The 26299-nt window shown below is 41.5% G+C and overlaps 1 protein-coding gene across 1 annotated transcript in view; it reads right to left on the bottom strand.

Moving 5' to 3' along the window:
- WDR70 (WD repeat domain 70) overlaps positions 1-26299 on the bottom strand; it is a 369437-nt gene that overhangs the window by 22947 nt on the left and 320191 nt on the right. The window contains exons 14-16 of the mRNA XM_006889538.1: positions 5672-5772; positions 4187-4266; positions 2067-2183 (exon numbers count right to left, since the gene is read on the bottom strand). Coding sequence (XP_006889600.1) covers positions 2067-2183; positions 4187-4266; positions 5672-5772 — 298 coding nt within the window. The remainder of the gene's footprint in view (positions 1-2066; positions 2184-4186; positions 4267-5671; positions 5773-26299) is intronic.

The raw sequence follows: 26299 nt of genomic DNA, 5'->3' as shown, positions 1-26299 counted from the left end.
CTTCACAATTACACTACTAAATTTTAACTCCCCTCTTAATATTTCTAAATGCTCCTTACTGCTAGGCCTCCAGAGCTAAAATAGAAAGAGATATTTTTAATATGTCCTCATTGCATTATGATGCCAAAGCAGAAGAAACTATAATATTCTTAAGCATGAACGTTTGAAAGTCAATTAATAAAAACAACAAATACTCATTAGATGCTATTGTTGTTTCAAAATTTACTGTCACTGAATCACATTCTGGCTGACAGCAACTCTATGGCATAGGGTGGTACTGCCTGCAAGGTTTCCAAGGCTGCAAATCTTTGTGAAAGCAGATGACTGAATCTTTTTCCTGTGGAGCAGCTGGTGGGTTCATATCCCTGATTTCTTGGTTAGCAAATTATTCAACTACACTGTCACCATGGTTCCTTCAACACATCTTAAGACTTACTATTCTCCCAGTTCTTCATGGTCACTTCCTCTGCATTGTGAGGAACAACAAACAGGGTGAATGTGCTGATGCACACACACTATCATGCCTAGTAGACACGAAGGGAGCTTGGTGGTTTAGTGGGTAAGGAGTGGCACTGCCAACCCTTGAAGCAGGCAGCTCTAATCCACAAGCAACCGCATGGGAGAAGGATGGGCAATGTCATGCCATGTGATTTACAACCTCGGAAAACCCACTGACGCGTCAACTTCACATCAATTCTCACACAAGAGTATATAACAAGAAGCAGACAAGAAGCTCCTTAAGTGCAAAGAATTGTTCCCTGATGGATCCCCAACAGTTACCACACAGTCTCTGGGACTCAGATAAAGAAAATGTTTTTAGAAAGACAAAATAAGCTCAGGAAAGGCCAGCAGTACCAAAAGGTCTATTTTATAACACAAGAAGAGGACAAAAAAGGCAGGAAGTAAGTCTTTGCTAAACCATTCATATGATCAGGAACTAGGAGAAACGAGACAGTCTGCTGGCTTAAGGCAGCTGAGGAGGGTCTGCAGGGGAAGATGGGATTTAAGGCGAATTCCATTCGTTCAAGCTCAGAAGACACAGAAGGTTCTTTTCAGTGAATAGAATGGTTTCAGTAGTGTTTGGGGGCAGGAGCGAATGAACAGGCGTCTGAGATCAGAGCAGGAGAGAAGTGAGGTCTGAAGCTACAAAGGTGGGGTAGAGTCAGACTACAGAGCATTTTAAATCCCTGAACAGAGAGAAGCTTAGGAAGGTCTGGGGACAGCAGTGACATAAAAGCTAGAGGGGTTAGGGATGAAAGCAGTATGCAAGATGAATGGTAGCAGGTGGGGAGCAGAGGAAGTGACTTGAGAAAAGGTGTCTACTGAGAAAGGTTTTGCAACAGTTCAGGAAAGAATAACATTCAGGAACTTTATTAGTAATGGCAGTAGATCAAGTGGAGCCTATTCCAGATAGAGAGGTAAAATGTTCTCCACATGGAACATGCAGGCCAGACACAAGTGAGGCCTAGAGAAACCAGCGGGTCGAGAGCTGCAGATTCAGGTGTCCAGGACAAATAGGTTCTCCATGCCGGATAAAAGGACAGGAAGTTATAACGAAGGCTGTGCTGCCCCATAGTCCTGCTTTCTCTAAAACTTACTTTCTTAAAAGCCTGAAGAACATTTACCCAACTCTTAGTGACATGGGAAGCCTCATTCCATTGAGAGAGGACTAAATGAGCCGATCTTCCGCCACGGGGGAACCTGGACCCCAGTAACGGGGCCCGTGTGGTCTACCCTGGAGATTAAATGTAGTGCTCTTAAAGCTGAGTCCTGGGAAGGAGACCACCTGGAGTCGTATGAGGTTACCTACAGGGCTCAAGTTAGAGACCAAGCAGATTGAGCTTCGGGCTCCCTCTACATCAGCCTGGCAGTTCCACTTTTATCAGTTTTATACAATGGGATTCTGCATCCCTTTTGTTGAAGGGGAAAGTGCCTTGCCCTAAAGAACTGAATCTCTCTGAAGGCAAAGCAGCATCTGGGCCTGAGACCTCTTTAAAATTCCTCTTCAGTCTCTTTCCCCCCCTCCCCTCCCTCTCTTTGCAGATTACAATTTGGGGGACAGTCACCTGGGCCTGCCACTGGAGGTTCAGGTTTGTGAGACTTGAGGGGATCCAGCCTGTCCTTCTCCAGCTGTTTCCTCGTACTCCGCTGGCGGGGCTCACGGAACATAGGCAAAGCATGAGCTATGAGAGAAAATCACATTTGAAAAAGAAAAAAAAACATTATTATAATAATCCTGCCATCCAAAGACATAGCTAAAGCATGACTAACTGAGAGATGAAATAGAAGTCATAATGACAGTCCTGGTCTGACTATAAGAGATGGTCTTACTGCAATTAATTAGCCCAGTTTTGGCTGAGACCAACCAAACTGTTCACCACTGCTGGCAGCTAATGGCACTCAGGAAATACTGTTTTATATGGTTACAGAAACAATGGTGAGACTCCCCAGTCCCCAAAGGCAGGTAGCAGTTAAAACTCTATGTCTATGGTACGGAAAGAAACAGCTAATAGGACCAGCTCCCATTTTTTTTTTCTTACACGGCCCATTTGTGGAGAATGCCAGCAGCTACACGGCCAGCAGCTTGCCTGTCAGGCCTGAGGCTTCCTCAGATGTCTCATAAACACTGGAATCACTTCACACGTTTCTGAAATGTGACCAGCTCTCAAGAGGACTTGACAACACTGAGTAACCGGAAGGGAGGAGTACTTGCCCCTCTGGAACTGGGATAAAGGTTGCCCGGAATGCAGGGGTGCCTGACTCTCTTGGTGAATGCAGGGGTGCCTGACTCTCTTGGCTAGGGTACGTTATGAGGACTTAACCCTACTACTGCTCTATGGTGGATGAAACATAGAACAAAAATCAAGGCACGACCCGTCCACTCACTGTGGGTTGTTTACTCAAGAGCAGACCAAAGAATTTTCCTCCCCCACACAAAAAAAAATCCCAGAATTATGTGTTTCAACTACTACTTGCAAATGAAACCCCCCTTAAAAAAACCAAACAAAACACAAAATATTTTAAAACCTCTTTTAAAGGGAAAAAACTTCCCCCAGGGTGTGAGTAAAAGAGGGCTAAGGACTAATAGGTGTTAAAGAGATTTTTAGAACACAAGTGATGAAAATGAGCATAACACTTCCAAAATAACATCAGGCTTGTCCCCCAACCTGCTACTCTTGCTGCCAGTCGGGCTAGGACCATCTCACTCACTAGTGAACACGCTTGCCCTGAGTGAGGAGAGCTGAGACCACATGCAGGCACCACTCACTGTGCTGGGCAGCAAGACAGAACTGTATTTTTAGGAAGGAGAAAAATAACCTTTTCACGTGAAATGACAGCAGGAACATAAGTAGGCTGCATGTCATTACACATGAACTAGACTGCTTCTGATACCAATTTTAACCTGTCTACTCTTGTGAAAAAGTGTCATGGGATCTCTTTATTGAACATAAACTCCACGGGGCATGGTCTTATAAGACCTCTACCAGGGAGAAACCCTAGCAGTACAAGGCTTCTTGGCCTTGGACTGAGATACTGAGAGTTCTCAAGGGCATCTGCCAATAGCAAGTTTCAAGGGTGCCCATGGTTTCCTTCTGAGTTGTCACCTATGTTAGTGGGACGTGCTTGAGTGACAACCCTGGAAGAAGCCTCTCTAATCTGAAAGATTTCTCATCATCTCCTCATTGACTGTACATACAATTATCTCTGGATCCCTCACATGTAGGGAATTTCAGTGGGAAGCGGACAAACTTCTTACTCCAGACTACTCACTTGCCTGAGGAAGCTCAGTTGTCCAACGTCACACTGACAGTCAGTGGCAAAGCTGGATAAGCCTAGGTCAAGCACTCTTTCATGTTTATTTTTAGAAAAGGCTGTTGTTTTTAAAAAGCCTGCTACAGAGTTAATGCATTAAGCTCAAATAGGCTTTTCCCTTTGGGGTCAAAAGTTACATGAAATACCTGTCTCTACAATGAGTCACAGAAGCTAAAAGGTTTAGCTACTTCATGACTTGTAGCCCGATCCACATGAATGAGATGTACTTAAATATGTGACTAAACCTGGAGGACTTTTCCTGTCTTTAAATAAACACCCACCTCACACCTCACACTCACTCTCTCTGTCTCCCTCAGAACCACCTGAGAGGGAAGAAGAGCCACGTGACTGAGCAGCCAGGCTAACGACTTACGGGTAATAATGTAGTCCTGGGTTAGCGTCTCAGCTTGTTTCGCCTTCCGCTGTGTTTTAACCACACATAATTTTGCTCCCCTGTGGACAGGAAAGCAAATTATTTCCTTAATTTTGGTCTTAGAAACAAAGTCTGTGTCAAAAGCATTTGATACTGTCAGGAACACATTCTATAAACACCATTTTGCTAAGTCTTGGCCTTTTAAAGTGATGTTTATAGACAGGGTCTCAGTGATAAGGGCTTAAATGATGGAGAGGCAAACTTCCTGGCCAGTGGTTACAATCAAATGCGATGGTTAGAGAGATGACAACATAAAAGAACATTAGCTTTTAAAAATTTATATAGATATAGATATATATATGACTATAACTTAAAATTTAAGATCTTAAAGAGACATTTAAAAAAAATTAATCTCTATACCTTAAAGGTCATAGGGTTCAAATTTTAGTTTGAGTCTCCGTTGAAAGCAAGCTGGGTGGTCTACATTCTAAGTGACATTTATTCACACCTCAAGTGCAAGGGTTCAAGTCTCCAGAGGCAAGTCTCACTGGCAGAGATGCTAAGGGGCTATACCCCAAGAAAGTGTGGGATTAAACAAACTGGTTTTAGAACCCTATACAGACCTGTCCCTTTCTGAAGTAGTAAATATGGATATGTAAATTCCTTGAGATAAAGATTCAACAGATAGTGTCTTTGAAGAGTGTTCCTAAATGCTGCTGTTGTAATTAAGAGTCAAATTAAGCTCAATGAATATTCATTGACAGAGATAGTTTTCCTTTCCTCAGAAAGGACGTGGGACCTCAGGGAATTTAGCTTGTGAGTCTTAAAACTTGATTACATACAAAGATGATTTTTTAAAAAGGAAAAAGTCAGTCACTGTACCTTAATAATTTAAAAATAATTCTTTTTAGTGTGCTGGTACACTTTAACCTTGATGCCCATGAAAAGGGAAATAGCTAAGGGACCAGCTCAGCTTCAAGTGAAGTCTTAGGCCCTCAGACCCTCCAGTTGCCATTTGGGGTGGGTGGAGGGGTAAGGGCAGAAGTATTTGTGTTGTCTCCTGCTGGCAGACAAGTCTTGCCAAATATCTAAACTAGTAAATGGGTTAAGATAAAACAGAAAGAGAAAAAAGTGGGTAAGCAATGCCCCCTTCCTGTAAGTGCCCAGGTCCCTGCGTTGCTAATCCTTGCATGCATCACTACTAATGCCACTGCCCAGGGTGGTATGCAAAGTGGCAGGGGTTTCCCCCTCCCCACCACTCAGCATTTCAGCTAAAGAACTGCAAATCCCCAGGAAACTTAGACTTTGAATTCTGTTTAGATCAAGGGCGATAGACAAATCCTCCCTAACACACAATACTCTGTACCAGCTGCATTTTCTGAAAGGGTGGAACCTCATCAAAGGGGGAAATAAATAAAAGTGGGGGGGAGGGGGGGGAGGTCTCCCCACCCCCAGTTGTTGTCATCCATCTAAAAGAGGGACTACCTCTGACTCTTGTTGGGGTCGTAGTACACTTTAGCCAGTCCGTTCCCTGTTCCCACCATGATCTGGTTCAGCTTTGGATGCCACAGGCAGCGAACAACGCTCTGAAAAGGGGAGAGAGACAGTGGTTAAAGGAAGAATCTGAGGGAAGGTGGAAAGACCCTGTTTGTACACTGATAGCTTATTTCACAAATCAAACAGTATGCTGGTAGTTCTCTTTAATACACTTTCGACTGAGCTATAATGTTGTATTACTGAGGTTGAGTTACATTTCATCACTTACTATCTGTAAAAAATAATAGAAATACATATAGTGTCTTCCTGGCACCCCTTTGCCCTGTTCCCTGGAACCCTGAGACCACAGAGTCAGCTTTCTTCAGCTCCAGTATTGCATGGGGCTGGCATCAGTGAAGGCTGGAGCCACGGAACTCAGTCATGCTCTTCACTAAAGCAGATTTCGATCTCAGCGTTTCGTGTGCACACAGTACATCCCTCGGGACAGCAGACTGGGGCCAGGTGGTTATTGTTTTTCCTTCACAGAGACCCAAATATCATAAAGCATTTTTAGGAACAACACATATTTGCAGGCATTTAGTAATACCTCCCTATCTCTGAGACAAAACAGGGTGACAGAAGTTAACCAGAGATACAGAGATCTGACACGAACTTTAATGGAAAGAAGCTTCACTGGGTGTTATGTTATGAGCCTCAGAATTCCTCATTGGTGAGAAAAATAAGTGGTGTTCTGGGGTCAAAAAAGAACTGAAAGCTCTCGGTTGAGAACTACAACCTGTTTGTGATTTTTGTCCGCAGGAAGAGGCTGAGGAGAGAGGAGTGGTCGGAATAAAATGGAGGGGTGAAAACGATGTTTCAGTTGGCAGGCAAAAATACCGTGTGCTATTAGGTTCTGTAGCAGAAGAACAATGGACAATCTCCTCCCATGTGATCAACTGTCTCTCAAAAACCTGCTGAAGGGTCAGCTACAGGTTAGTTCTGACTCAATGGTACACAGCAACAACAAGAAGTAAGTTCTGCACAACTCTCTGCGATAGGAAAGGAAAATGAATGGAAATATCCTAATTCAAGTATCATGAATGGAAGTTTATTAGAAACTTACCGCATGCCAAATAACTTGCTTCACACTAAGGGAAGAATGAGAAAATATTGCCATTTCACAGTTCTAATTGTGAAATAAAAATGAAGGTATTTCTGTCTCCTAAAGCAGTCGTCAGAACAGAGCAAGGAAACACTGCATGGTTCAAAACTGGGAAGGGCATATACCAGGGATGTGTCCTGTCTCCATACCTTTTCAACTGTATGCAGAACAGATCATCTGGGAGGCTGGGTTCTATGAGGAAAAATGTGGCATCAGGATTGGTGGAAAATCTATCAACAATCTGCGTTATGCAGACGACACAACCCTGCTTGCTGAAACTAAGGAGGACCTGAAGCACTTGTTGCTGAGGGTCAGGGACTGCAGCCTTCAATATGGATTGAGGCTCAATGTCAAGAAGACAAAGATTCTCACCACTGGACCAATTGGCAGCATCAGGATGGATGGTGAAGAGATTGAGATTGTTCACAGCTTTAGTCTGCTTGGCTCCACAATCAACACTCTTGGCACCAGTAGCCAGGAAATGAAAAGACGTATTGTGATGGGAAAGTCTGCTGTTAGGGACCTCTCTAAAGTACTGAAGAGCAACGGTGTGTCTCTGGAGACTAAGGTGCGTCTGATACAGGCCATGGTCTTTGCAATCACTTGTTATGCCTCAGAGAGCTGGGAAATGACCAGGAAGGAGAGAAGGAGAATTGATGTTTCTGAGCTTTGGTGTTGGAGAAGAGTGCTGTGGATACCATGGACTGCTAAGAAAACAGATTCATCCTGGAGAGGGTTAAGCCGGGCTGCTCCTTGGAGGCAAGGATTCTGAGACTTCGTCTGACATACTTTGGTCATGTTGTAAGGAGGGACCGGTCCTTGGAGAGGGACATCATGCTTGGGAGGGTGGAGGGCAGGTACAGGAGGGGAAGGCCTTCTGGGAGATGGATTGATTCGGTGACTGGGGCAATCGGGATGAGTGTGTCAGAGACAATGAGATTGGCACAGGACAGAGGAGAGTTTAGAGCTGCTGTACAGAGGGTCGCTATGAGTCGTAAACAACTCAACGCCACATAACAACAAAGCTTTGTTTGGCTGCACTTCTTGGTTTCATTTTCCCTAAACATTCTATTGGTAAGACAGAATATCTGGAAATCTCTGAGGTCCTTCTGATTCCTTTTGACAGATGCTGACTCTCACAAGACTTGTCAAGAAACTCCTGCTAAATAGCTACTCATCCTCCCTTCTCTGCGATCTCTGAGGAGTTAAGAGAGTAAGCAAGAGATTGTGTAAGGGGCCAAGAACATATATCTTACGGGACCACGTACTTAGGTTATGTATTGCTGAAGACAGCCGTGAAGCGCTTCTGCTGAGAAGCCAATAGGGGTTGCTTTCCTTGTTTTCCTTAGTTTGGGGAGGAGAGAGAAATTAAATGGGTAGACTTTGATACATTTCTATTTGCTTCCCACAGATTTTCTTTATGGTGCCTGCTACTCAATCTCTTGTCAGGATAGTGTTTGGTTCTGTTCTACACAAGGTAGCTAAGGGCTGGAACTGACTCAAGGGCACCTGACAACAACAACTCAATCTCTGGCAGCAAATGCAAACAGATGACAAAACATGAAATACTGAGTACCAATGAAGAAAACAGCTTGAACACAGTAAATCATACTTCATGTGACAAGACTTGAGAGGAGAGAGGCACTGTGGCTGCCTTGTCCAAAGGCCTGGCGAAATGTCATTATCAAAGTCACATTTTCTCCTCGTGTAACTGTTCCTGGTTGTAAAATGGAATTAAGGAGAGCAATAGCTCCTGGAATACAAAGCGCTGCCTGACTTTCAGGTGCCCCACCATTGAGTCTAATTTGAGAACCATGCCTTGACCACTGGAAATTTCCAGATGGTCACAGCCAGTATTTGGAAACATAAAGAGAGTTACAAACATAACTTCATGAGACCTATCTAGAACAGTTCATCTAAGCCAAGAGCCATCTCCTCCCAGGCTTTGCTAAATGTCAATTCACGAGCAACGTACATCACTCTATTTAATATTATACCCCCAATTTCACTAACCCTGACTTCCTTTTTCTCTTCTTCCACAGAATAAATGTATCCTTTTTTTGAGAAATCAAAAGACCTATTTCATTAGGGAAATATAAAGTGCTAAAGAGCAAGAATATCAGTTTAAAGACTAAAGGGTCACGATAGTTTTAATTGCTTCTGATGCATTGGAAAGTTGAACAATAAATAAGGATGACAGAAGAAGAACTGATGCCTTTGAAGTGTAGTGTTGGAAAAGAGTACTGAATATCCTATCGATTGCCAAAGAACAAGCAGGTCTGTCTTAAAAGAAGTGAAACCAAACTTATCCTTTAAGGCAAGGATGGGGAAACTTGGCCTCAAATACTTTGGGGGTGGGGGTGTCAATCATTCAAAAAAGACATTACCTGGGAATGGTGAAAGGTCAGAGAAAGAGGAGACCTTCAACAAGATAGACTGACATAGTGACTGTAACAATGGGCTCAAATATGGTGGAGATTGTGGGGACGGTACAGGATAGGGCAAGGTTCAGATCTGTTTTTCACAGGATCACCAAGAGTTGTCATTGACTTGATGGCACCCAACAACAACAGCATCCATTTAAAAACAGCATATAACATTTATTGATTCTTTTTATTGTCTGTCTCTCATATGCTTCCCATGGGCAAAAATAGTAGTCTATTTTGTTTGCTGATATAGCAAGTGCCTAGAATGATATCTGATCCACAATAAATGCTTGCTGAGGGAATAGATAAAAAGCTACAGTTCACCCATTAAATGGATTCTGAGCTAGGTAGAGGGATATTTTCAGGTTAATATCATTACTGTGTATGAGAATAATGTGGTTTCTCCAGATCCCTAGTATATTCAGGGATCCTACCAATGCAGTATAGTTAAGCCTCTCTTAACAAGGTCCTTGAAAGACAGATGTGCCCAACCAGAGAGTAAGAACAAGAGAAGGCAAAAATATGGGCCTAGCGAGAGGGGCTCCCAAGGCCCTTCAGAAATCCCAGCCCCTTGCAGGGGCTCCACGCAGCCCTTGAGGCCTAGTACTACAGTTCTTGCTCTCCCCTGGTTCTCCACGCAGCCCTCGGGGCCTAGTACTGGAGATCTTGCTCTCCCGTGGTTCTCCAAAAGTCTGGCTAAGCAGTCTAAGGTTACTGGTTCACAAATATGTTTTCCAGTGAGCAGGGTGCAGAGCTGGATGGGAGCCACGATGGAGGCCTGATAAATTCCAAGACTCCCAGCCAGACAGGCAGTTTTCAGGGGCAGCAGGTGACTGTTACTCTCTCCCTGGATGTTCAGGGTGTAAATGTTAGAGAGAGGCCACTGCCCAGGCCAACAGACCAACATCCGACTGCTTTCCAGGGAGTCCAAGCTCTGGGCACTGAACCTTGACTCCTGCTTGCTGATTCCTGCTCACATCCTCTAGGGTCCAGAGCTCAGCTCAGTGTTGTGCTCATGGAGAAGTGCATCTATCCTCCTTCCACATCAAAGCAGGGCGTAGGCCAAGAAGCCCAGCACTGAACAGACATTCCAGAGCTCCACCGTTGGACGATGAGTCACCCAAGCAGCCAATGAGGGGCCTGCGAGCAGCCTGGCTTAGGCAGAGGACACTTAAGGCTCAATTACCCTAAGACTGGTTATTAATCAAATCGTACAGGGATTCCAAAACACAAAAATGAAGAAACAGTATTCAAGGTCAAAGGTGGGTGGGCCTTTTTTGTTTATTAATATTTATTGTGTGTGTTTAGCTAACCTTTGTAAACTGTGCCGCTAATGTGGGCTCCACACTTTGTCCTGTCAAGGAAATGCATCTTAGAGCAGAGCGCTGGCCATTTGCCAAAGCAAACAATCCTGGAGACAGCGGGGGCTGGAGCGAGCAGAACTGCCACGCTGTGAACTTGTCAAACACACATACCGGGCTTTACTTAACAACAATGGGCCACGTGCCTGCGAGAAGCACAAGGACCCATCGGAAGATAGATGAGCAGGACTACTTAGAAGGGGTGCGGTCCCTTGAGCCAGCACCCACCAGAGCCTTACTCTGTCTCTGCTCCTCCAGGAGGGGCGTGGCCTCGCTCAGCCCTGCAGGTCTACTGAGAACTGAATGGAGCAAATCAGACAGCACCTCCAATTCAAGGACCAGAGGCAAAGTCGAGGCCTGAGGTCTCCCTCCCATTAGCTTGAAATCACACCACGGTGGAAAGCAATCGAGTCCGGAATTAGTCTGCATATTTCAATCCGCTGATTTGCCTCTAGTCTACCTCATCTTACCAAAACACATGTGTCCACGGATGGCTTTCCTCAGTCGCTTAAAGTGAACTCCAGGTCAACATAAAATGAGGGTTTATAGCTGGTGAAACCCTCGTCCACTCTCATTGTAGCAGCGTAATTGGGCTGTGAGTGAGGCACAACCACACAAACTGGCCGAGGTGCTGTGCTTGGCGCCACGGCCACTGAAGATGATAACCGGGGTTGGAGGTTGCAGAGAGATGGAAGGAGTTACACCATCATGTGTTCAACACAGAGCTCTCCCCTTCCTGTGGAAACCTCAAGGGGCAAAGGGCAGAGACGATGCTCTGTGTGTGCACAGCAAGCAGTGTCAAAATTCCCAACTGGAATTTTGGAATTGGCCCTTAGCAAAAGTAAAAAGGCAACCAAAAATTCTAAATAATTTATTTCAGTGGTTTTTTGGTTTACCTTAAGTGAAATAATGAAAGGGGGGGGGGGTATAATGCAGATGGGTTGTGGGAAGGAGGAAGCCAAAGAAAGAAAGGAAGGAATTTATGTTTCAAGATAGGGTGGGAAGGAAGTTACTAGGCAAATAGAATTTTATGTCATTAAATTTACCCATTTCACAGATGAAGAAACTGAGGCTGCTGAAGTGGAGGTGAGTCTTCTGAAGGTATAACACTAAGTGGGACCAGGCGTCATAATTTCCTGACATCAAAGCCCATCCCCTGCTTAATCATGCAAAGCCCCATTCTGGAAGACGAGGCAGGAAAAGTGATGGAAGACTTTAAATCATTTCCAAGTTCACCTAACCCAGAAGCAGAAAGCTCAACAAGTCCCCTACATTTAAAAACATGGTATTATTAAAGCCATAAGGGAAAGAGCTCACTAGTGTCCAGCACACATGTGTTACTATAAAAGACGCCTGCGCCTGCGTAATATCTTAGGTAATGCGCATTTCCAAACACCACCCTTATTCTATTTTACACGATAAAGGAAAAGCAGCCCAGCATCCTTCATCATTTTATACCTTAAACATGACTATGTTGAAACTCCATTTCCTGATTCTTCCCAGCTGCTGACCCATACTGTAAACCAAGCTCCATCTGGTTCTTACATGTTTGGTTCTTGTTACACAGGACAAGAATGGATAAGCTAACTCACTGATTCCTTGGGACAACAAGCACTTTTCTGAATTTGCAAATAAAGAGCTTACACCTGTGTGTGAAGGAGACTGTCAACAATCTTCCAGATTTGTATATAAACGCAGGCTTAGGGTAGAGACACCCTCTGGACAGCCCATTACGTTTAAATGGCCATGCATGTTCTGATCCCCAAACCTAGAAAAGCAGATCAAGATGTTGAGTCACAAAACAAAAGTAGATGAAAGTGGGAAGGTTCTGAGGAAAGAACATCCTTAAAATTTCCACTGGCCCAAGTTATATTTCACAAGAGGCAGAAAAACTGCTTTCTGCATTATAATATTGGGGCAGGGAAATAGCTAGATAAACAAGATGAGAATTGTGAAAACTTTTCCAGGCTATCTGTCCTGTCTTCATTCCCCCTAGTCTTTCCCAAGGCCTTGCATTTCCCAAATGGCACTGGCTTTGTAGTATGCAAAGATCATGGGCCTTGGTCTCATCTCTTTGAAGTTCAAGAAGCTGGCCTGTTGAATAAGCCCCAGTGTCCTATAAATAAGACTTCTCAACACCCCCATGATCTCCTCTGGGACATCCCTTGAATGGAAAAGACTAAAAACATTTTTTCTTCATCACTACAGAACACTCTTCCAACTCAAAGGAAGGTCCACCATGGGGCCAAACTTGTAGCAACTGTCATTATTTGACAAGGAAGCTCCTTCTTTTTCTAGTTGACTTACTAGAAAGGACCTTCTCCATCTTTCCCTTACTAGACAATTCTGATAAACTAGAGAGAACTCCAATAATTAGAGGAAAAATACCATAGCTGTTTTATAAGGGGAGAAATTGCTACCAAAAAAGCAAAACAAGAAAAAGTGTTGTTCTGCACCTGCCATGAACATTTGGTACAGATGCAAGAATGAGGCCTCTAAAAAACTGGCATCTAACGATCAAATTAACTTCCATCAGACCCATGGAAAATGCATTTATTAAAATAAATTCATTTACAGTCTATGTTCTAAAATTAAGGTTACCACGAAAGCAGCAAAAATCTGGAACAGTGTAGTTGTCCTTGGCACTAAATGAGTCACATCTGTGTCTGATGATAAACTTGCCTAAAGAATTTTCATTACAAGGAGCGGGGAGCACTCACAGAAAATGGAAGGTCTCTAGGGATAAAAAAATGAAATACAATTTTCTTCATTTAATTTAAAACACTAAAAGTTGGTTCCCTCCAATTCTGCTGTATGAGAAGAATTTATAAAGGCAAAGGAAGCACAAATAACCATTGGAGAAAGTCTGGTAATTATTCTTATTAATGACTGTCTGGGAGTAGGAAACCAATAGAAGGTGGTGGGCCAGTCCTGCAAAGCAACATCCCAGAAGCCCACAGGGCTCCAAGGAGAAGCACATTCCAGAAGTTCTAACAGAATCCCCCACTGATGGGCACAAACAGGGCTGTAAGTGTGCCAGATAGGGAGGCTCTCAGCCCTTAGGCTTGAAACAAGACTTGGGGCTTTTGGATCTGAGACTAGTCACTCCCCTTCAAAAGTAGATGTATCGGTTTCTGTTACAGTACCATAAACACACATTGCCAAGTTGTGCAAAGCTTAGGAAGTACTATCTCAGTTGATTTCTCCCAAGCAAATTATCCACAGACCTAGGCCCCTTTTATCATTCTTCATTTATCAGCATGTTATGTTACATAAAGATAATGCCCATCAATCTCTTGTTTATCTGAATAAACAAAGCACAAATGGATTAAACCCGCTAAACTCTTAGCTGCTAGGTAAGAAATACATCTCTAAGGTCTGACTTTGGAAGTGATCAAGTAGATAAAACCAGGGAAACACCTGGCTGGGAGGTGGGAATGAATCTTCAAAGATGAGCCACATAGGATAGGAAAAGCATCATTTGTCTTAATATAATATAGGTAAAACTTTTTGAAAAATCATATTCTTTTATTGGGTCCTTTGGGAGGTCTCTAATCTCTTCTCATATAAGACATAGTATCTATTATTATTCCAAAAAAGGAAGAAAAATATCTGGGAATGTGTGTTAATTATAGACCTTTTTCTTCCCCACACTATATATAATTGTGAAAGTTTGGCCAGAGTTCTGACACAACAGCTGGAAAATTTGTTATGAAAGAGCATTCATCAGATTCAGGTTGGAAGAGGAAAAACTGTCAGAAAAAAAATCCTACAAGACATAAAGTACTTTCCTGGGCCCATGAGTGGGATACAATATGGCACTGGGGTCACACAACAGAGCACTGGTCATCACTATATTATATGCTCACAAATTCTATAAAGAATAGTGTGTCACTGGGAACATCTTCAAACATTTGTAAAACTGGGTTCTCTGTTTTCTGACTTTTCATATGGGAGTTCAACACATTTCTCCCTGAGAGCTGTATTATCTAGTGGCTGATTCTTCATTGGTTTTGCCATTTTCATAGCGATATTATCTGCTCAAGGAAAAGTAGGTAAAGTTAAACACTATTGAAACACCAAACTCTTCAAGAAAGACAAAAACACTGCTTCAACTGTCTTGAAAGACTAGAACTAGAAGTCAAAGGTAAACAAAAACTATCTGTTTGGAACTATGGACATTAGGCAATTGTTGTTGTTGTTATGTGCCATCGAGTCATCTGCAACTCATAGCGACCCTATGTACAACAGGCCTAAACTCTGCTCTGTCCTGTGCCAATCGCACTGTCTCTGACACTCCCATCCCGATTATCCCAGTCACTGAATCAATCCACCTCATAGAGGGCCTTCCCCTCCTGCGCCGTCCCTCCACCCTCCCAAGCATGATGTCCTTCTCCAAGGACCTGACCCTCCTTACGACATTTCAAAAGTATGTCAGACAAAGCCCCAGAATCCTTGCCTCCAAGGAGTAGCCTGGCTTAACCCTCTCCAGGATGAATCTGTTTGTTTTCTTGGCAGTGCTTCAAATATATAAAGACATGTTGCAGGGATCAGTCCCTGGAGAGGGATGTCATACTTTGAAGAGTGGAGGGACAGCATAAGAGAGGAAGACCCTGGATGAGATGGATTGACTCAGTGACTAGGGTAATGGCAGTAGACCTCTCAGAGACAATGAGATTGGTTCAAGATAGAACCGAGTTCAGAGCTGTTGTACATAGGGTCGCTATGAGTCAGAGTCGACTCAACATCACATAACACCACCACAATACATAAAAGAGCCCTGGTGGCGTAGTCCACCGGGAATTATGTTGCTAACCCAAAGGTGGTGCATCTCTAGAAGTTCAAATCCACCAGCGGTTCCATGGTAGATAGTTAGGCAGTCCCTTAAAGTGTAATTACAGCCTTCAAACACTCACTAGGGGGTTGGCCAGGAGTCGGTTCCAACTTGATAGAAATGAGTCAACTGCCATATAATAAGTGTTTCCAAGGCTGTAAATCTTTATGGAAAGGTACTACAATATCTCTCTCACAGGGTGACTGCTGGGTCCTAACCAAAGATCTCAGTGCTATAACCATTGTGCAACTATGTCTCCCTTAAAGACTTCCCATCTTCCATTGGTGGAGCTGCTGGTGGATGTGAACTGCCAGAAAGGTACCATCATTAGGTTAGAAGCACAACTCTATGGATCAGGCCACCAGAGCTCCCTCAAATCACAAGAGAAAATGGGAAAACTACTAGGTTATAAAATCCCTCCCTGTGGTCCTTACGCTTTGCCTTGAATGATGCATGAAATCTGAGGAGTTATTCTGTTGCTGCCTCATTTCATTGTCATTTCCAAAATTAGATCATTGTCAAATAGATAATAAGAGGAAAAGAAATCTTGCCATTGGGTGTGAACTAGGGAGATCAGTCTAGATTTTAACAGTAACCATTATTTCAAAGAAGAGAATATATAGTAGAGACTCTAAAAAATGTCACCTGAATAAAGACTCAAAGGGTTAGATTTATAAAGCTGTTCTTTTATGAGAGATTGAGGGGGAGAAAAGACAAGCACTGAGAAACATGTCAGATTTTGTCTTTTCAGAAACAAAACAATGGTTAAACTTCAGATAAAATACAGTATCAAATTCCAAGGGATCGTTTTTACTTCAAAGCAGAGTGGGTTTTGTAAAATAGACTTAGAAAACAGATTGTATATATTAATAGCATAACCAAATTACATTCATTGGAGTTTTAAATTATCAGTAGTTTAAGGGTCCACAGTGTATTTATGTTTCCTCTACTGGATTCAAAACAACTATATTTAGTAACTATAAAAAAAAGAATCTCAAATTTGAGAGAAGCAATTAAAATGAAACATGTGCTTCTTTTGTCAAATCTAAAAGAAAACATACTTTATGTTCTAAACTTCCAAATGAACTAGGGCAAAAATGAACACACACATAAAAAAGGAAGGCTTCTTAAGAGAAGGTGGTAGAAGTCTTTAAAACAGTCCCAATAACAATATAACAGAATAAAACTTAATAAAAAGGTCAAACAAAATTAACAAATATATGTTTATTACTACTACATATCTAGTATTGTGCTAAAGACTATAACAGCAAGTCAAACTGTTTTATAATGTCTTTAGCACCCACGTGGTACCTTTGGCCCAAAACAATAATTCCATTTGGTCACTGGAAAATTCAGAAATGGCTGCAAAGACGTTATCAAAGGGAATAGACATCTTTTTTAAAAATACAACCCAGAAGGGAATGTTAAAAAATGAAAGACTAAGTTTGGAGTTTGGTTTACTTAGTCAAGGGAAGACTGAAGAGTAACTTTATAATCTTCAAGGAAACAGAGGATGCTGACCAGCTGTTTTCCAATTCCAGAAGGACTGGAGTTAAGGATGTGAGCTCTAAGCATGGGGATGTGGGGCTAGGGGGGAAATAAGCTGATGGTAAGGGATTTCATGCACAGAAATTACCTCCTTGGGGATGTTATAAAATCTTCTGTCAGAAGTAACGCACATTTTCAGAAAAGATAGTTAAGCCAGTTCCCCAGGTAGGCAAGGAGATGGGGTCAAGAGAATACTGCTGAGAAACTGAGTAAAATTTTGACACTAGATGGTTGTTAATGAAACAAAAGCCAGTAGCTCTGTGTGTGGCATAGTTTATGAGAGAAAACACACTACTAGAGTGACCTCACAGTGGTGAGGTGGCTCACAGTAGGACCAATGACATGATTTTCTTTCCCACAAAACCAATATCCCACCAAATGTGAAGATAACTTAGACAGTTCCTCCTAGGCACAGTCACTGCAATTTGTACTTTTTCACTTTGTACTTTATACTGCCACTGTAATAATTTTAAATAATAATTTAAAAACCCCAAGCCAAACAAAACAACAAACCCAGCAGGCTTTGGGTCTTTGCAATGATTCTATCAATCCACCTTGACTAGAGTCTTCATCTTTTTAAAGTTTTTCTACTATACAGACATGATGTCAACCAGAGACTTCCCGATAAAATGTCCAAAGTCCTTCAGGGCTTCCAAGATGGAGAGATTTGTTTGCTCCTCTGGCTGTCCTTGGAATAGTCAATAATCATCATCAACAACTAATTCAAATGTACTCATTCTTCTTCAGGCTTCCTTCTTCTTTGTCCAGCACATGAAACTACTAAAACTACTATGGCTTGAGTCAGGTGCACCTTAGTTTTCAAAGAAGATTTTTGTTTTTCACACTTGACAAAAGAGACCTTTTGTAGCATATTTTCCCAAAGTCTGACTTCATGACTGCTTTTTTCCACGGTCTGTGATTCTGGATCCAACCAAGAACTTAAATTCTTGAAAACGTCAATCTTTTTCTATTTATCATGATTTCTTTCACATCCGTTGCCTACTGGTAGAATTGGGAGAATTTATGTCTTCTTCACAGTCAGAAATGAGAATTTATGGAATCCACCCTGCAGACCCTACTCTCTCTGATATTCGCATGTGAGTGTGACAAGCCCCCAGAGCTTTCAGTAAGTAAGGCTGTGCTCTCTGTGTATTCACTGTAAATGAACCTTCACCCAATCTTGATGGTTGATTCTTCTCATATAGTGCAGCACCTCAGATTATATTCTTCATCTAGTCTAGCTTATCAGATATTCCCAGACGGAGTAAGAAAGAAAAGATGCAATGCAACCCTGACACCTATCTTCCTTGATTTTAAATCACGCAGTATTTCCTTCTTTTGGTCTAGTGGTGGGGACTTTTGTTTTCTTGATGTTGACATGTAATCCACACTGAAAGCTGTAGTCATTGATCTTCAACAAATGCTTCAAGTTGTTTTCACAGTCTATCAGCAAGGCTGTGTCATCTGCATAATGTAGGTTGTTGATGAGTTTTCCCCAACAATTACTCAAGTATGTGTCTAACTTCCCCAAAAAACAAACAGAAAAAAAATCTTAATTCCAACCACTTAAGCTAAAGATGGCAAAACTGAAGATTTCTACCAACTTCTGCAGTTTAAAACTGATCAAGCAAACAGTCAAGATACATTAATGAGAATCAGAGGCTAGGTGGCAAAAGTTTGAAACAGTTGGTGACAGAACAGAATAACTTTGTATAACCAATGTTTCATTCATTGCTAATACTTTTTTAAAAAAAAATACACTTGGACCTCACATGATGGAATGCACAGGAATCAAACTGACTACATTTATCAATCCATACAGATTGTAGAGAAGCACAATAAAAAAGGCCAGTGGCCAACTGTGGAAGAGTTTAATAGTTACTCATATTCTACCCATTCATTTCCCCATCCCCCACCCCACTGATTTTAAAAAACACTCCCAGAGAAAAGTAGCACTGACTGGCCATTTGTAGAAGACCTACTCCCTGACAGCAAAACACTGTACTCATACTAGAAGTTAGCTCTCGCCCATGGCAAAGGCAGTGCTGCAGAAATAAACAAAACTATTGCAGTGGTGCACACCAATGTTCACAGCAGCGTTATTCACCAACACAGGAAGATGAAAACAGCCCAAATGTCCCACAAATGAATGGCCTGAGACACTATGGTACACTCATACAATGAAATAAGATACAGCACTCAGGAGCAACAATTTCAAAAAATACTACATAACTTGGGAAAGACTGGACAGCATTATGCTAAGTGAACTAAGTCATCTCACAAGGACAAATACTGCCTAAGATGGTGGTTGTTATGTGCCGTGGAGACGTCTGTGACTCATAGCAACTCTTATGTGTAACTCTAAAACCTGCTCTATCCCTTGCCAATCTTATCGTCTCCAACACACCTATCCCCATTATCCCAGTAACAGAATCAATCCATATCATCGAGGATCTTCCTCTCCTGCTCTGCCCTTCCACCCTCTCAAGTACGATGTCCCTCTCCAAAGACTGGTCCCTCCTTGCAACATGTCCAAAGTATGTCAGATGAAGCTTCAGAATCCTTGCCTCCAAGGAGCAGAATGGCTTCACCCTCTCCAGGACGAATTTGTTTGTTCTCCTAGCACTCCATGGTATATTCAATACTCTTCTGCAGCACCACAGCTCAAAGACAGCAACTCTCCTTCTATCATGCCTAGTCATTGTCCAGCTCACTGATGCAGAGCAAGTAATGGCAAAGACCATGGCCTGAATCAGGCACACCTTAGTCTCCAGAGTGACATCATTGCTCTTCAGGGCCTCAGATATGTCTCTGACAACTGACTTTCCCAAAGCAATTCATCTTTTAATTTCCTGGCTGCTGGTACCAAAAGTGTTGATTGTAGAACCAGCAAACTGAAGCTGTCAACAATCTCAATCTCTTCACCATCTCTCATGATATGCCAATCAGCCCAGTGGTGAGAATCTTTGTTTTCTTGATTTTGAGCTTCAATCATATTGAAGGCTGTAATGTTTGATCTTCTGCAGCAAGTGCTTCAGATCCTCCTCAGTTTCAGCAAGCAGGGTTGTGTCATCTGCATAACATACCTCCAATCCTGATGCCACACTTCTCATAGATTCAGCCTTCTGAATCATCTGTTCTGCATATAGATTGAGTGACAGGATAATATCCATATGCATACAGGAAGTCCAGTGAATACCACCATCATTCAAATACATACATCAACAACCAGAACCAAAGAGAAGGAAACAGAAGATTTCTACCAACTTTCAAAGTCAGAGGTTGATCAAACATGCAATCAAGATGCATGAACAATAATGGATGACTGGATTGCAAACATTGGAAATAGAGAAGGATCATCAGTTGGAAAACATGGACTTGGTGACAGAAATGAGGCTGGAGATAGAATGATAGAATTATTCATTGCAAATACATTTTATAAGAAACATAACGCAGGCTATAAACATGGATTTCACCTGATGGTATGCATAGGAATTAGATCAATTACATCTGTGGAAAGAATCGCTGGAGAAGCTCAATGTCAGCTGTGAAAACTAGAATAGGTGCTGATTGTGGAACAGACCATCAACTACTCATATGCAAGCTCAAGCTGAAGTTGATGAAAATTAAATCAAGAAAATTAAACCAACATTTGACCTTGAGTCTATCCCACCTGAATTTCAAAACCATCTCAGGAACAGGTTTGAGACCTTGGAACGAAGACCAAATGAGCTGTGGGAGGATATCAAGAATATCATCCAGGAAGAATGTAAAAGGTCATTACAAAGACAGAAGAGGAAGGAAAGACCAAGATGGATGTCAGAAGAAACTCTAAATATTGCACTGGAGTGCTGAGATGCCAAAGCAAAGAAATCAAGATTTTATGGAGTTGATTAAGAAGATTCCAGAGGGCAGCATGGGAAGACAAAGTAAAGTATTACAATGAAACGTGCAAGGAGCTGCAGTCAGAAAATCAAAAGGGTCGAACTCACTCAGCATTTCTTAAGCTGAAGGAACTGAAGAACAAATTCAAAGCTTGAGTTGCAAAACTTAAGGATGCTTTGGGCAGAATATTAAATGATCCTGGAAGCATTAAAAGAAGATGGAAAGAGTATAGAGAGCCATTGTACCAAAAGGAATTGGTGGACACAGAAGAATTTCATGAAACAATGTATGAGCAAGAGCCTATGGTGATGTTCAGGCTGCTTTGAAGGAAATAGGGAAAAAAATAAGGCCCCAGGAATTGATGGCATACCAATTAACATATTTGGACAAACAAGAGGCTGCCCTGGATGTGCTCACCAAATTGTGCTAAGAAATCTATAGGACAAACACCTGGCCAACTGACTGGAAGAGATCTGTATTTGTTCCCATTCCAAAGAAAAGTGATCCAAAAGAGCATAGAAATTATTGAACAATATTAATGATAACAATATGCAAGCAAGATTCTGCTGAAGATTATCCAAAAATGACTGGAATAGCACATCAACAGAGAACTGCAGGCTGGATTTAGAAGAGGCCGTGGCAGTAGGAATAGTATAGCCAATGCCAGATGGATCTTGGCTGAAAGCAGAGAATACCAGAGGAATGTCCATGTTTCATTGATCACGCAAAGGCATTTGATTGTGTGGATCAAACAAACTATGGCTGACTCTGAGAAGAATGGGAATCCCAGAACACTTGATTATACTTATGTGAAACCTATACTTAGGCCAGGAGGCAGTCATCAAAACAGAGCAAGGAAACACAACAGGATTCAAAATTGGGAAGGGTGTACCTAAGATTATTATAAAAATAAAAAGATAACTAGTAAAACATGTATGGAGGCCCAAGGGGAGGAAGGTGGGAGCAGAAGGGTTGAAGATGGGTAGGAGTGAAGTCACAGGGTTGCACAATTTGCTGGGTGGAGGGAGGGTGTGAAGGAAATAGGAAAGATTCAATGGGGATCTGAAAAGATGGGGTAATGGTGGGCATAGTCAAATGGTGATTAATTTTATAAAACACAATGTGTGGGTAGGATTGTATGAAAACCTAATATCAATGAAGGAAAGTATGAAACACACACATTAAAAAAAAACCCCAGTATGTAAGGAGTGAAACACAATGTATATCAATAATGATATACAAACCAATAAAAATAACCAGTCCTACTTAACACTAAAACTCCATCATCTGCTTACTGCTGTCAGTGTCCCTAATCAATAGCAACACATTGCAGAAGACCAGGAAACTGCACTGCTCACATAACCTGCCTTTCCATTCTCAGTAAGTAAATGCTGGATATACCAATATTAAGTATACAGTCTTACCTGACTCTCTCTTGGCTATAGGCAAATATCCATATTTAATAGAAATAATATTTAACAGAAATAAGGTAAACAGGTTCTACCCAGGATCCACATTGCTTAATTTTCCTAAGAAAGTGAATTACAGTAAAATCTCATTAAGCTCATATCACGTTATTCAAAATACATAATTCAAAGCAACTGTTATTCCCTAGTCAACCAGCTGCCTGATTGCACTTTAATAAAAATCAGATAATGGAAAGCTACTTAATTCAAAGCCCATTTTTTCCATCTCCTTGTGTTTCACATTAAGAAGGCTTCGCTAGTATTTAGAAGGCAGATAAATGCCAAATATAATCTTTCTTTCAAGTTTACTCAGTTGGCATTGACTCTGCCTCCAGCTCAAGTTCCCTCTACGCACTATTCCTTGCATGGAGCACGCTGAGCAATGACACTGCTCAACTCCTCCATTTCTAGAAAACGTCCAAGGAGGCGCAATGCTGCCCAAGCTGGTGCTTTTTGTCAGTAAGAGAGATGATCAATCTATTCCCAGCACGAATGGAAGTACAGACGAGTTCCTCGATTCCTTCAAACTTTCTCAGGCTCCATCACTTTGTATGAAGTAAATTCCCAGAATGGATGTAACGATACTCAAAGGCAAGAAGGATGATGCATTCTAAAGCCATCTCCGGAAAACCCATTAATTTGAATTAGCTGCTCTCCGCCACGTGAACTGAGTGTAGTCTGAAGAGTCATGTCCTTCACTACGCAAATTAAGATAAAGAGCTAGTCTCAGGAAGCGTGTATTATTCCATGACCCTTTAAAATTCCTTTCTTTCTCCTCTCCAATCGTGTAAGCTTTAAAGTTTCAATTTTTCTCTTCTAAGAAGAACCATAACAATGTTTTAAAAGTCTATATAGAAGGAGTGGGCAGAGAGAAAAGTGCAACAATGAATGACTGGAAATCCAAAATTTCTGCAAATTTTCATTAAAATTAATAATAATAATAAGTCTATGTAGAATATAAGGGAGCTCTGATGCCCCAGGGGCAAGAAGCTGTGCGGCAATCCCCAAAGCACGGCAGTTCAAGGCCACCAGCTGCTCCATGGGAGAATTTCCTCCCGTGTGATTAACCATCTCTGAAAACTTGCGAGATCAGCTGTGGGTTGGTTCCAACTCCACTGTACACAACAACACACGTGTACAAGAGAAGCCTTGGTGGCACAGTGGTTAAAACACTCAGCTGTTAATGGAAAGGTATGTGGTTTGAACCCACTGGCTGCTCCATGGGAGAAGCAGTCTGCTTCTGTAAAGATTTACAGCCTTGGAAATTACTACTCGGACCTACAGGGTTGCTATGAGTCAGAACTGACTCTAAGACAATGGGTTTGGGTTTATTTATCTATTTTTAAATGTCAAGTTAACAGAATTGTTTTCAATAACAGAAATGTTTTCATTTAAATGTCACATTATGGAGACCATCTATAGGAATTATTTTAAAAATATCTGTTTTTATGTGATTTGGATATCCTTTTCTCTTCAGTATATGGAACAAACTGTACAATCAGAGAAATGAGTCCTCAATAGCATTTCCTTCCCTCCTTCTGGCAATTTAGAACTGTTTCTTAACCTATTTTAACAGTAATCATATTATTTCAACAATTACTTACCCATGACAGTAAGGAATGGGGATACAGTTTATAAGAAGTAGATAAATCGCCCAGCCCACTGGGGAAAAATTTCACATTGGCCCTATCTTTTGGAAGAAAGCCAGAGTTAATAAAAAAATAGGGAAGTCATTAGTCTTACTTCCCTTTCTTCCATTTGATGACGATGAAAAGAGCAGATAATGTCCCAGAAAGCAGATCCAGAACAATTTTCTCCCTGTTTCTCCCCAATCCCTCCCTCTTTTCCTCCCTCTCTTACACACACACACACACACACACACACACACACACACACAAATTTCAAATTGATGGAGACCTAATAACTCATATTTCAAGTTTTCTTTGTCAAATGCGTGAACAATGCACACGTAATCTAAATTTCCTTTCTCATGGTGAGAGGTTATTCAGGGGAACAAACAGGGGAGAAGGGGTTTCTTAGTTACCAGAATATTTAGTTTTTATCCTCTAACCTTGTTCAAACTCAAAAAGAGCTCACACATTCACTGTTGTCCAACTGAAACTGACCTGCACTTGACCTTCTATAGGGTTTCAGAGGCTGTAAATCAAAAGGGAGGAGACTACATCTGTCTCACTTGGAACTTCTGGTGACTTGAACCATCAGAGACAAAACCTTCAGCTTAACACAACTCCCTATAGACAACTCCACTAGAGTTTATCTTAGTCATTTATTCTCTTTAAGGGTAAAAAAAAGCCCTAGTGTTGCAATGGTTTAGCACTCATTTGTTAGGTCACAGGTTGACAGATTAAGCTAAGTCAGTGACGCCAAATGAGAATGACCTAGTGATCTAACTTACACAACCTGGGAAAAATGCTACCATTCTATTCTGTCAGATAGGAATAATTGTGATGCTAAATTAACAGCAACAATCAAATGCTCTTTGGGCAGCAGCAATGAAAAGAGAAGACTCTGTGACAGAAATGAGGCTGGAAACCAAATGACTGGATTTTGTTCAATCAATGATTCATTCACTGCAAATACCTTTTACAAAAACACAAACAGTGACTATACACACAAACCTCATTTGATGGGATGCACAGAAATCAGACTGACTACATCTGGGGAATCATTGGAGAAGCTTAATATCAGCTGTCAAAACCAGGCTGGATGCTCACTGTGGAAAAGACCACCAACTACTTATGTGCAAGTAACAACTGAAGCTAAAGATAATTAAAACAAATCCACAAAAACAAAAAACAAACAAACAAAACAACCAAAAAACACCAACCAACCAAAAACCCACAACCTTTAATCTATTCCACCTGAATTTCAAAACCATCTCAAGAATACTAATGATCAAAGAATAGATGAGCTATAGGATGACATCAATGATATCATCCATGAAGAAAGCTAAAGGTATTACAAAGACAAAAGAGAAAGAATAAACCAAAATGGATGTCAAAATTGACTCAATTCACCAAAAAAGGGCATTCAGATGGCAAACACATGAAGAAATGTTCAAAATCCCCAGCTCTAAAGGAGATGCAAACCACAACAACTATGAGATATCATTTCACCCCAGTTAGAATAGCAAAATTTAACAGAATAGCAAGCAACAAATGCTGGTGAGTGGTGGAGAAAATGGAACCCTTATTCACTGTTGGTGGGAGTGTAAAAGGGTGCAACCACTGTGGAAGGCAGTATGTCGCTTTCTCAAAAAGTTGCAAATAGAAATACCATTTGACCCAGCAATTCCACTACTGGGAATTTACCCTAAACAAACCATAACTGCCACCCAAGCAGATATATGCACACATATGGTTATTGTAGCTTTGTCTGCAATAGCAAAGAGATGGAAACAACCCAAGTGCCCATCAATAAAGGAATACTATGCAGCACTGAAAAACAAGGAACTCATGAAATAGTATGCAAAATGAATGACCCTGGAGGACATTATGCTGAGAGAAATATCTCAGTCACAAAAAGACAAATGTTGCATAGGGCCACTGTAAAATGGGACTGACATCTGGTTTGAGGGAAGACAGAAAAGGAGAAGAGGAATGATGTACGCTGCATTGAAACAGATGAGGGAGAGAACTGTTTAAAAGAGATATATGAATGAGTATTCTTGTCATTACAGGAGTCCAGAGTGAAGGCTGCACAGTGGAGTGGACTTGGGGGGAGGGATTGCATAACAATGAAAGAGCACTTCTTTTAAATTTGTTTCATTTGTTCAATCTTAAACTATATCCAATTCAACCTTAAACCCTATCCAGGTCTCTCCTATTAATGTGCATTTTTTTTGTGAGATTCACCCCCCTCCTTTTGTTAAAATTATTTTACATTCATTTTATTTATGCCTCTTCTGTCATTTTCATCAAGTTGATACTTTAAA

The sequence above is a fragment of the Elephantulus edwardii genome, unplaced genomic scaffold, assembly GCF_000299155.1.
Source record: "Elephantulus edwardii isolate Elephantulus edwardi_28Jun2011 unplaced genomic scaffold, EleEdw1.0 scaffold00079, whole genome shotgun sequence".
NCBI classification, from domain to species: Eukaryota; Metazoa; Chordata; class Mammalia; order Macroscelidea; family Macroscelididae; genus Elephantulus; species Elephantulus edwardii.
The sequence above is the reverse complement of the archived record's forward strand: the minus strand, read 5'-3'. Positions and strand labels throughout refer to the sequence as shown.